Genomic DNA, 11,109 nt, shown 5'->3' with positions numbered 1-11,109 from the left:
GCAGAGAATCTTTCCCTGGAGAATCTCTATTCTCTCTTCCTAGTGTTCTTTCTCATGGAGGGCAGCATGTAGCTTGTTCTTCAGTTGTCCCTGTGACTGTGCCATGGCAGTTACTGTGTGACTGTGCACTGGAACAAATTGCCCAGAGAGGCTGTGGAGTGCCCCTCACAAGAGATATTCAGGAACCATCTGCATGCCATGCTGTGACATCTGCTCTAGGATGACCCTGCTTGAGCAGGGAGGCTGGAAGAGATGACCCACAGGTCTGTTCCAACCTCACCTGTAGTGTGGGGCTGTTCCCCTTGCACTAGGTGCTGTACAGCAGCCTGGACCGTGGTTCTGCCACTCAGGGATGGGCAGGACACAACCAGAGCCTCACCCAGCCACCACTGTCCACCCTTTATTAACCATTCATTGCACCCTGCCCAGTACACTTAGGGGCCTTGGAAGGCTGCTCGGCGCGGCCCAGCCGCTCAGCGCTGCTGCATGGACCCCGAGCCCGTCCTGGCCCCGCAGTCACCCTCCAGCTTCTCCGCGATCCTACGGGCAAGAGGTGCGTGTTAGCGGCGTGGCCCGGCCGCACTTCCCCCGGTTGCCCCGCCTCCGAGACCCGTACCTACCGAAGGTGTTCGAAGCGCCTTAGCGCGGCCATCCCACCGCCGGGCTGGGCTGTTCGTCGTCGCCGAAGCCGCCGCAGGGCCCGCGCCATGCGCCGTTGGCCCGCGTACCGCCAGACGAGGCGGGCGCGCTCCTCGGGCCGCTCGGCCCCGCCGCTCCGGAACAGGCTCCGCAGCTCTCGCAGCCCCACGCCCTGGAAGATGTTGGCCGAGGCCCGCTTGCGGGCGCGGGCTGCGGGCGCCGCCCGTCCCGGAGAGTCGCTCACCACCGAGGCCGGAGTGCCCATGGCCCTGGCCGCTGCGGGCACCGAACAGTCGGCGTCAGGCTGCGGTCTCGCCGCCCGGTCCGGTCCGCCTCCCCCGGGATCCGGCGCGGATGCCCAGTGAGGAAGGGGGGGCGTCGGGTTAAGGGCGGTCCGGGATGCCGGGCAGGGGGCCAGCCGCACAGGCGTTGCCGCCCGGGAACGCGGGAGACGCCCCGGCTCGGGCCGGGGCACGCAAGTCCGGTCCCGCCCTGCCCGGGGCGCTGGGCCCCGCCGTGACCCACTTTCGCTCCGACGCTGCCCCGCACCCACCGGCCCCTCGCACAGACCTGGCGGTGGCGGCTCCGCCTGGTGTCCGCTGCGTTCCCGGACCCGCTTCGCGCCACCGCGCCGGGGTCCCGCCACAGCCGCGCGCCCCATTCATTCACCTCTGCGTGCCGGCCCCGCCCCCCGCGAATGCCCGCCCGCCTCCCGCTGCCACGGCCAATCGGCGCCGAGGGGCGCGGCTGCCCCCCTTCTCTAGGAGTCCACGTGGCAGATGACGTCACGGGCGGGGTGCGAGGCCTCGCCCCTGGGCGGGGCCCCGCCGCTCGGCACTCCGAAGGGAATCCCGGATGACGTAAGGGGAACCCCGGCGCGCGCCCCCCGCCGGCCGCCGCATGGGGTCCCGGTGCGCTGTCCCTGCGCCCCGCCGCCGGCATCGGTCGCCGTCTGCCACGTCCTCCCGCCGCCCCTCGCGCCCCGCGTTGTGGCCCGCCCTGGCCGTAGCAGGACGGGAGGGGCGCGGCGGCCCCTGCCTGACGGCGCATCCGCGGCGGCCCTCGGGTATCCGATGGGCTGGCGGGAGGTGCGGCGGGGCGCGGAGGCGGGGCAGAGAGGAGAGGAGAGAGGCCCCGCGCGGGGAGGACCTCTAAGTGCCAGATGTTTGGCAACAGCCAGGGAGGAAGTCGCTGCCGGGGCCCTGAGTCCCGCCCGAGCCGCGCCGGAGTAGGCAGGGCCGCGCCATGGCCCGCACGGCTCCCCCGACAGTGCCGCCGCCCCCGGGGCCGCCGGCCCGCGGCTCTCTCAGCCTCCATCGCGCCTTCCTGCGGAGCCCGCTGGGCCTGCTACGCCTGGGGCAGCTGGCTCTGGGCGCTGCCTTCTGGGTGACGGTAGCGGCTCATAAGTACGAGGGGGCGGCCCACTTCGCTCTGTTTGCCGCCGTCCTCGTCTGGCTCCTCACCCTGGCCCTCTTCGGGCTGAGCCTGCTGGGGCGCTGGGAGCTGGTGCCCTGGTTGGGCTCCCGCTGGCTCCTCACCAACCTGGTGCACGACCTGGCACTGGGTGTGGGGCTCTACGCAGCTGCCACCGGCATCATGGGTCACAAGGCCAAGCAGAGAAGCTTTTGCAACCTGCCGGGCTACAGCCAGCACTGCCTGTACAGTGCCTACCTGAGCGCCTCCATCTGCGGGGGCATCACTGCCTGCCTGTACCTCTTCTCCGGGCTCTACTGCCTGTTGCGGCGTTGCCAGGACCAGCGAGACATCATCTGACATCCCGTGCCACTTGGCTCCCCTTCTCAGCCGCAGACAGAACACAGCCTGTCTTTGGGATGAAATGACCCTGCCACCCAATCCCCTCCTGGCTGACTGCACTGCAATTCCTCCAGAGACTCCTGCACAGACGGATGGACAGACAGAGGCCTTCGCCGAGCACGGCTTCCCCTGCAGAGCACCGAGACAGCATGGACACCCAGCCACTGCACAGGCCCTTCTCCCAGCCCTGGACAGACGTAGGCTACTGCAAGTGGAAGGACCCAAATGGAGAGCCCCTAAGAGGGATACCAATCTTTGGGAGCCCCCCTAGGACTCAAGCCAAAATCCCCTGGCCCTGGTCTTGCAGATGCTGCATGCTCAGGTGGGTGCTGACTTTTCCCTGGGGTAGAGGGGGGACTGGCCTGGGGGAGCTGAGCTGGGGGCAGCAGTGCCTAGCGGAGTTGGATGGGCATAAACCCCCCTGACCTGCTGGCAGCCCCATCTTGCCATTCCAGCTGCAAGGCGCCTCCACAATTCCCTAAGGGAGGCTCTGAACTTGGCTTCCCCAGCCTGGGCCCCTCCTTCTGTCTGGCCTGAAAACATCCTTTATCTTATTGGAGCCCCAAAGGGCTCAGCGCCTCCCTGCCCTGCACTCGAGGGGTGTAGAGATACCCAGTACTGCACAGCCAGATCCAGCATCACCCCAGTCCAGTTTGGAGGCTGAGCAGGGCAGCAAAGCCTTCATTGCTGCACAGGAAGGGGAAGGACAAGGGGAGCTGTAACCTGTTCTGTGACCCTGGGCAGGGGGTAAATCCCTCAGCTGTGGAGTTTGTGCAGTCCTGGGATGGGGCCAGGTGCCCCAGAGGTTGAGGGGAGCCAGTCATGGGGTTGTTCTCTCCTCCTGCTGTCCTTGCAGAGAGGTTTGTGGCTCCAAGCCACCAGAGCCACTGAACCAGCCTTGGGGCCAGACTACTCCAAAAGGGATAGAAACAGCCTCGCTGATGGTTCTGGAGACCAGCCTGCAGCCCTCCCTGTCTCTGCCGCACTTGGTTTATCATCCTGGAAAGTCTTCATCTCTGGACTCTGTGGGACTGGGCCTGGAGACTGTGGTGAGGTGGAGGGGAAGGGTGAGCACTGCAGCATGGAAGTCTGTGCTGGCACTCTGGCCATGGGGGAGCTGGGGCCAGGCATTGTGGGAGCACAACCTATCTTGGAGAACAGAAGAGGAGAACACTGGCACTGGAGCCAGCCCAGCCCTGGACCAGCCTCCAGAACCCACCAGGTGCCAAGCCCTGACGATGCCATGTAGGGCTGACTAGAGAAATGGGCACCTAGAGACAGAATTTTTGGAGCAGTGCCACACTAGGGCTGCTCTGCCACAAGCCCTCCTCACCCTGCCTGGAGGCAGGTCTCTATTGCTCCTGGTTCAAGGGAGGGTCTGCTCCATTCTCTGTGTAGACTTAGATCAGTGAGATGGGTGTCCCCAGCAGCTGGCCACAGCTGCCTGTTGCCTGGGGTTCCCTGGCACCTTTTTTGAGGTGTAGAGCAGCAGCCATGGTTCAGCTGGGGCCTTGAAGGGGTCTGGGATTGGTACTGGGTCACCATTTCCATCATGATGTGCTGTCCCAGTGCATACCCCGTCATGCCCCAGACCATGTACCCCTTCCTTGGGCAGGACATGCTGTCTGTGCCCTGTGTCAAGGCTGGTCCCTGACACCGCCTGCCCCTGCCTTACTCTGGTGCAGCCCTTGGCCCAGGCCATCCAAAATGCCCTTGGTGCTTCTGCCACCACAAGTGCCTTCTGGCTTTCTGCAGCCCTGTCTGTCACACCAGCTCTATCCCCCCACAGCCTCCTTTCAGGTGCCAATGGATTCACCTTCCAAATAAAGCAATATTGGCGCTCACTGGGTATGTGGGGCTTTGTGCTGGAGCTGGGATCTGCTGGGTATGAGGTCTGAGCTGAGATCACACCCAGCTCTGTAGCCCTGCACCCTGGGGCCTCTCTGCTTGGAGTCTCTGGCCATAATCATGAAGTCCTGGGGTGCTCTGGGGTCACAGGGAGACTCCCTCATGCTGAGCCACTGCTCCTACTAGAGAGGCTTAAGCCTCTGCCCCTGGGGACAGGGGCTATCCCTGGCCCTGCTGCATGTCCAGAGACTGGGCACAGCCTGATGCTCGCATGGGGCTCTGGACAGAGCAGAGGGAGGCCAAGTGCCACGGCTTTGGTATGGGATGTACCGAGGACAGGATGTAGTTGCATTCCTAAGGGCTTCGTCACTCGGTGCTGAAAGGGCCCTCTGTCCCAGGGCCAGGGCACCATGGGCAGTCATGTACACACTGACTGCCCCTTGGTGGGCCAGGGGCCAATGGAGGGCTGCCTGCATCTCCCCAGCCTGGCCGCAGCTCTGGGACACACTCTTGGGACAGAGGTGAGTCTGGGACCTGGACCTGCAGCTGGGGTGTCACTGGGTCCCCAGCCTTGTGCCCATGGGACACATGCCCTGTTCATCAGAGGCTGCAGGCAGTCGGCAGCAGCACTGTACCCTCATTGTCCAAGAGCCAGCACAGGGTTATAACGAAGTTACAACTTTTGGCATCAGACAGAATCCAGGATCCCCAGAGCATCTCTGGGAGCCAGCATCCCTGGTCTACTGCAAGCACCTTTTAGGACGGCCCATGGTGCCCTGAGCAGTGTGAGCAGGGCTGCAGGCTGCTGGGCAGGACAGTGCCAGTGCACCCAGGGCTGGGCTGCTTTGGGGGTATGGAGGGACAGCGAATGAGCTGCCAGCCACGCTCAGGGCCTGTGGGGAACCTGCTGCTCCCCTCCAGGGATTCGGTGTGAGGCTGCTCCCCGGTCTCTCCGTGGGGAGAGGTGGCCCAGCAACCTCACGGGGACAAACCCACCGCGACCGTCACAGCTGGATGCAGGCCACGCCAAAACGCAGATTGGGACTGAGTCCTGGACCTGGATTAGACACGGATCAGTGCTCAGCCCTGGACTGGGACCGGATCCAGGCTGTGAGTGAGCCCTACACCACAGCAGACCCGAATCGGGACCGGGCCGGGTCCCGTGTCTAGACCGGGCTCACCGAGACTACGCCCCGCGCCTCCCGCCCAGGGCGTGCCGGCCCGCAGGCCCCAGCAGGGCGGCGGGCACGCAGCGCGGGCGGAGCCGGGCGGGCCCGGAGCGCCGGGCGCGGCCCGTTCCCGTTCTCCGCGGGCGGGGCTCCCGGCGCGCCGCTCCCATTGGCCGCGCGGAGCTCACGGCGCGCCCGCCGCGTCACGGGAGCGCGCGGCGGTGTCGGGCCGAGCGCGGCGGGGCCGCTCGATTCCCGGACCCGGTCCCGTCATGCAGGCGGTGGAGCGGGACGGGGCGGCAGGCGGCCCCGAAGGGGCGGCGGGAGCTGCTGAGGCCCCGCCGGAGCCGTCGCCGCCCAAGGCCGCCGCTGCTTTCGACCTGCTGGAGCTGGTGCGGAGCTACCGGCGGCTGGAGCTCTACCTGGAGCCGCTGCGGGACGCCGCCGACGGTGTCCGCTCCCTCCTCCGGTAGGTGCGGGCTGGGCCAGGATCAAGACCGGGACCGTGCTCGGGTCTCATGTCCCCGGCCTTCCCCCTGTCGGCAGGTGGCAGCGGCCCGTGTGCTCTCTCCTGGTCTGCCTCGGCCTCAACTTCCTCCTGCTCACCCTCGGCCAAGGTGCGTCCCGGGGGTCGGGGCTGCTCCCGTTCCCGGACCCTCCGGGCTGACGCTGTCCCGCCTCTTCCAGCTGCCTGGTACTCGGTGCTCGCCCTGCTGGTGGCGGTGCCGGCCCTGCTGGGTTATCTGCAGGAGACGTGCCGGGCCCGGCCCTCGGAGCCGGAGCTGGTGCGCAGGAGGTACCACAGCATCCGCAGGGAGGATCTGCGCAAGGTGCAGCTCTCGCGGCAGGAGGCCATCGCCCAGGTCAAGAGCTTGTGAGTGCCTTGGGCCTCCCCAGCGCTGGGACTGTGGGGGCCTCTGCAGCCACAAAGGCTTCTTGGAGGCTGTGCAGTTTGGTTGCAGTTTGGCTGCAGTTTGGCTGCTGTAACTCACGTGAATGTGGGGAACGAGGGTGTGTGTTTGTGGGTTTTTTTGTGACTGTCTCATTCGCAGCCTGATCCAGCTAGAGGGGTTTCTGAACGGGATGTGCTGCAGCTGTGAGGCAGTGTACCGTGTGCTGTACTGGGAGAATCCCACTGTCTCTTCCCAGTGAGTAGTACTGGGTCAGGCACCCTGTGGTGGGCTTGGTGGGGAGAAGGGCTCAGCCAGGCCTGTGGTGCTGTGTTTGATTTGTTTGGTACTTGGAGAGAACAGATGGAACACCAGATGAAGGAAGGAGTTTGTGTGTGAGTTGCACTGACTTGACCACAGTATCCTGCTGTTTTCCACAGGTTTTATGGGGCGCTACTGGGCACTATCTGTGTCCTCTACCTGCTGCCCCTCTGCTGGGTCCTGGCCATCCTCAATAGCACCCTCTTTCTGGGCAACACCCAGTTCTATCAAGGTATGACACCTGGCTGGAAGTGCCCTGTATGGGATGGGCTGGGGAAAGGCCCTCTGAAGCCAGGGATCCTTCCCTGGACCTCTCCCTCACATGAGCCCACTGTCCCATGTCAGGCTCTGCCATAGACCCTGAACCCCCATGAAGGCAATGATGCCCTAGGGGTGGTGCTCAGCAGCCCAGGGTGGGTGGTATGCTCCTGGGGCTCAGCTGTTGGAGGTGAGAGTCTCCCCTGATTTGTGTTCCAGCCCAGGTGCCATTTCCTTCTCTGTGGTGTGGCAAACCAGGGTCTGTCAATGCAAGTGTGTGTGAGCCTCTCCGTCTCTCTTGATCCCTGACCCTGCTCTTCAGGACTTCAAACACATTCAGTGCCTGTGGCAGTATATGACACAGGCTTGAAAACATGCCATTGGAAGGGAGAGGAGTCCTCTTCTGTGGCTCATGTTGGAGGAGTGTTGGATGTGTCTGAGCTGTGATGTTGGCTCCTGCTGTTCCTTGTCCTGAGCTGAGCTGGGGCAGGTGGTGGTGGTGGTGGTGGGGGGGGGGGGGGGAGGGCTTCCTTTCTCTCCTGACTTTGATGTGTGAACAGAGGAGTGTGTCAATGCCCCACCTTGAACCTTGGAGATCAGGTCTTGCAGTTGGCTTTTGTGTGATGTGGCTGGGAGTAGGGAAATGCCACCCTACTCCAGCTGTATTTCCCTTTTTACCAGTGATAATGGAGCTCAAGGCCTCCATCGAGCAGTGTGTGGGCTCCAAACCCCTCGAGAGCACTCCAGAACCTGCTGAACCCCTGCCACCAGCTGCTGCCCCAGATCGGACCCCCACCCCCACCAGTGCAGAGGTGAGAGAGGGGCAGGCTGGCAGTTGTGGGGTGGAAGCTGCAGAGTCAGCCCTTGGGTCTGACTGTGCCTGTGTCCCTCTACACACAAACTTCTCCCAGCTGCCAGCTTTGCTGGAAGCCTGTGAGCTACTTCTGAGTTACTGGGATGCTGCTCTGTGCCCTCGGGCTTGGCTCAGTCCTTTTGCCACATGTAAGGATGTGGTCTGAGGAGGCAGGGGCTCGCCTCACCTTCTGACACTTGTGTCATTTGTAAGGCTGCCTGGGGCCAGATCCATTGTCCTGGAACCTGCCCAGAAATGTGGGGCCACCTTTGAACAGAGGCAGGGGAACAGCAGGACTAGCTTTGTGAATCTCTTGTAGGACCTTACCCCTGGCAGTGTGGAGGAAGCAGAGGAGGCAGAACCTGATGAAGAGTTCAAAGATGCAATTGAGGTTTGAGGCTGGTTGGGGTGGGGCAGCTGAGGTGGGAAAGGGACAAAGACCTTGTTGGGCAAACTGGGTGCTCAGAAAGAGTGACTGTGGGGCTGGGTGCCTCTGACTCTGTGTGTGCTCACTCTCCTCTCTGTCCCATGCTGCGGGAGAAGGAGAACCAGCTGCTGGTCATGGTGAGTACTGCCATGCCAGGGTGTGGGATCTCCTCCCAGCTGGAGCTTTGCCTGGTTTGCTGGTGGCTTGTAGAAATGCCAGGTGCAGCACCCAGCTTGTTGGGTGCCTGCCTCTGGCGTGGGCTGCCCTGCAGCCCTCAGTGTGCCCCCAGCCTCCCTGCTGTGCTCAGCTGGCTCTGCTCTCTGCAGGAGGATGATGAGAGCTCTCAGTGCTCAGCAGATTTTGACCTCAGCCTCCCAGACAATGGTTTTATGAGCAAAAATGAGGTGATCCGCAGCAAGGTGTCCCGCCTGACCGAGCGCCTGCGCAAGCGCTACCCCAGCAACAACTTTGGTGAGTTTGGGAGCAGGTGCTGCTGGGGAACTCAGCAGCCTGGGCTCTGTGCTGCTTCCAGTGGTGACCAGAGGACTGGGAGAGGGTGTGTGGTGCTTGCTAGGCTGTGCTGACACCTCCAGTGACCTTTTCCACTCTGTGTGGAGAACAGTCCCAGCACTCCGAGGAAGGGCAAGGATGGAAGGTGCAGCAGTGTCACCTCTGAGCTGAGCCTTTACAACAGCTGTAGATGTTCTTGTGCCACTCGCAGCCCCAGGCAGCAGAGCCCTGCCTGACCTCTGCTCTCTTTCTTTCAGGGAACTGCACGGGCTGTGCTGCCACCTTCTCTGTGCTCAAGAAGAGGGTGAGTCTTCAGCTTCTGCCCCAGCTTGCTGTCTGCACCTGGGGCGGAGGTGTTGCTCATGTCTGGCTTGCCCCAGCTTTCTCCAGCAGCTCAGGTGTCTGGCCTCGGTCACAGCCCAAATGACCTCAGCTAAATGCTGGGTGTTGTCACATGCCTAATGGCACCAGGGATCCCTTGTGTTGTACAGCATTTGTCCATTTACTCCTTTGGAAGCTGCCTCAGGCCAAACCCATGTGTTATTGTAGAAGGTACCTGCTCTGTGCCCTGGTTTAGTCCATTTCCTGTGGCCTTTGTGGTGAAGTAGAGCATGGGTCTGCTAGTGGGAATGACCTGTTGCCTTATCTGAGCCCTGTGTGCAATGCTTGGCACACAGTCTGTGGGCAGTTCTCAGAAGGAGGTATAGACTTTTGACCCCTTTCACTTATTCCTGGGTTAGTCTGATACCACGTCTGGGTCTCACCTCCATCTTTCTCTACAGCGGAGCTGCAGTAACTGTGGGAACAGCTTCTGCTCCAGGTGTTGTTCCTTCAAAGTCCCCAAGGCTGTGATGGGAGCCACGGGTGAGTTGAAAGGTGGAGGGAAGAGCTTCTGCTTCCCGCTGTTCTGTGTGCCCAGGCATTTGCCCCAGCCCTGGTGGGGAGGGTAGACAGGACGTGCCCAGCACAACCTGGCTCGGGACAGAGCAGTGATGAATTTGCAGCTCTTGAAGCAGCTCTGTGGCTGGGGTCCCTAGCCCATGGTGGGAAAGGGGGATCTGACATTTGCTTTCCTTTCCAGCCCCGGAGGCTCAGAAGGAGACAGTGTTTGTGTGCGCACTCTGCAACCAGGTGCTCATCAAGTGATGAAACAGGCCCAGCCAGCTCTTGTGTCCTGCACTGCCTGACACCTGGGACCGTGGGCAGGCACCCTTGCCACTGGGAGCCTGGAGTGTTTGGATTCCAGCATGGCATTCCCCTGCCAGAGGACGCTTGCACTTGTGCTCCTTCTGCCAGCGCCAGGCTGGACGGACCAGCCTTCCTTGCCATGCACCAGCTGGGTCACTGTGGTGGAGCACTGCCCACGGCTGTGCCCCATCCCTGCAGCTGCTCCAAGCCCTGGGTGCTCTCTGGCACTTGCTGTGCCCTGCCACGTGCTTGCCCAGGCCCTTTGGCCTGGCTCAGTGATGGAAGAGCCATCCTTCCTACTTGTGGTCCTGCCTTCACCTCCTGGCTGGGGCAGAACAACCTCAGGACTCTGTCCCTACCTTTCCCAGCACTGTGCTATAAGTGACTGTATTTTTGGGATCAATTCAGAGCTCCTCCTGCATCCCTTGGGGTCTAGACTGGCTCAGCTGAGACTCTGCTAGCCACTCCTGTGCTCCTCACCCTCACAGCCTGCAGGTTTAGTCTTTTACCCCCGAATTTGGCTGTAACCCGGAGGAGGAAAGAGAATGAGTTTGGATTGGGCTGTGTGGCTGGGTCTCCAGTGTGACAAAAGGCAGGAGTTGGTGCTGCTCTGTGCACTTAGTGACTGCTGCTTTCTACTACAGATTAATATATAAATGCATATAGAGAATGATCAATAAATCTCTTGTCCTCAGCTGGCTCTTGTGTCATACCAGTAAAAGCTGTCCCAGGCCCAGGTCACTCTGACACCTCTGTGGCTTTGGCCCTGCTATCCTGCAGGTGCTCCTGGACAAATGGTGTTCTGTGCCACCAGCTCTCCACGCTTTACTGGAATTCCCATCTTGTGTCCTGCTGTAGCCTTGTTTGCCCCCTGCTCAGAGCTGTGTGCAGCTGCCTGTCAGCTGTGCCAGGGCTGGATCCTGCTGGGCTGGAGCCAGGGAGCACCTCAGCTCTGACAGGAGCTACTGAGCTTCCTCTGCCTCCCATGGCTGCTCCTTCCCCTGCCCTCCCCGGGTGCTGGTCCCACCAGCTGCCTGTGTGCACAAGGATGACCTTTCCTTGTGTGAACAGCAAAGCCCCCAGCTATCCCAGGAATGTGACCCTGGCTGCTGTGCAGCTGGGAACAGCCGTGGCCTGGGTCCCTGCCAGCCAGCTGCAGCTTCCCCCAAGCCAGGGAATCTGGGGGGTCGG

The 11,109-nt window shown here is 62.3% G+C and overlaps 3 protein-coding genes across 5 annotated transcripts; 2 read left to right on the top strand and 1 right to left on the bottom strand.

Moving 5' to 3' along the window:
* Positions 1-387: 387 nt before the first annotated feature.
* Positions 388-1,326, bottom strand: AVPI1 (arginine vasopressin induced 1). Of its 2 annotated transcripts, XM_071446155.1 has the most exons (3): positions 1,210-1,326; positions 621-915; positions 388-540 (listed from the first exon to the last, which is right to left on the bottom strand). In XM_071446155.1, the coding sequence occupies exons 1-3, from the start codon at positions 1,298-1,300 to the stop codon at positions 474-476; spliced, it is 453 nt and encodes a 150-aa protein (XP_071302256.1). In that variant the 5' UTR covers positions 1,301-1,326; the 3' UTR covers positions 388-473. The 2 variants fall into 2 exon arrangements, with proteins under 2 accessions (XP_071302256.1, XP_071302255.1); XM_071446154.1 differs by having other exon boundaries at positions 621-1,300.
* Positions 1,327-1,874: 548 nt separating this feature from the next.
* On the top strand, positions 1,875-4,298 carry MARVELD1 (MARVEL domain containing 1). The gene has a single exon (XM_071446156.1). It carries the CDS (start codon positions 1,885-1,887, stop codon positions 2,410-2,412), a length of 528 nt encoding a protein of 175 aa, XP_071302257.1. The 5' UTR covers positions 1,875-1,884; the 3' UTR covers positions 2,413-4,298.
* A 1,294-nt stretch (positions 4,299-5,592) lies between these two features.
* ZFYVE27 (zinc finger FYVE-type containing 27) lies at positions 5,593-10,612 on the top strand. 2 transcript variants are annotated; one of them, XM_071446152.1, is made up of 12 exons: positions 5,595-5,940; positions 6,018-6,088; positions 6,159-6,345; positions 6,524-6,619; positions 6,802-6,914; positions 7,622-7,752; positions 8,113-8,184; positions 8,337-8,357; positions 8,547-8,691; positions 8,988-9,034; positions 9,513-9,594; positions 9,812-10,612. In XM_071446152.1, the coding sequence occupies exons 1-12, from the start codon at positions 5,744-5,746 to the stop codon at positions 9,874-9,876; spliced, it is 1,227 nt and encodes a 408-aa protein (XP_071302253.1). In that variant the 5' UTR covers positions 5,595-5,743; the 3' UTR covers positions 9,877-10,612. The 2 variants fall into 2 exon arrangements, with proteins under 2 accessions (XP_071302254.1, XP_071302253.1); XM_071446153.1 differs by lacking the exon at positions 8,337-8,357 and having other exon boundaries at positions 5,593-5,940.
* Positions 10,613-11,109: the final 497 nt, after the last annotated feature.

Source organism: Agelaius tricolor, unplaced genomic scaffold (genome assembly GCF_023055355.1).
Source record: "Agelaius tricolor isolate 1412-34295 unplaced genomic scaffold, bAgeTri1.0.p SCAF_22, whole genome shotgun sequence".
Lineage (NCBI taxonomy): Eukaryota > Metazoa > Chordata > Aves > Passeriformes > Icteridae > Agelaius > Agelaius tricolor.
Note: the sequence above shows the minus strand (reverse complement) of the source record. Positions and strands in the feature narration are given on the sequence as shown.

Excerpts from the sequence above, each read along its gene's own strand:
- MARVELD1 (XM_071446156.1), top strand. The coding sequence starts at position 1,885 with ATGGCCCGCACGGCTCCCCCGACAGTGCCGCCGCCCCCGGGGCCGCCG.
- AVPI1 (XM_071446154.1), bottom strand. The coding sequence starts at position 1,300 with ATGGGGCGCGCGGCTGTGGCGGGACCCCGGCGCGGTGGCGCGAAGCGG. Across the intron at positions 541-620 it reads AGGCGCTTCGAACACCTTCG|GATCGCGGAGAAGCTGGAGG; the intron begins GTAGGTACGGGT and ends TCTTGCCCGTAG.
- ZFYVE27 (XM_071446152.1), top strand. The coding sequence starts at position 5,744 with ATGCAGGCGGTGGAGCGGGACGGGGCGGCAGGCGGCCCCGAAGGGGCG. Across the intron at positions 8,185-8,336 it reads AGTTCAAAGATGCAATTGAG|GAGAACCAGCTGCTGGTCAT; the intron begins GTTTGAGGCTGG and ends CTGCGGGAGAAG. Across the intron at positions 9,035-9,512 it reads TCTCTGTGCTCAAGAAGAGG|CGGAGCTGCAGTAACTGTGG; the intron begins GTGAGTCTTCAG and ends CTTTCTCTACAG.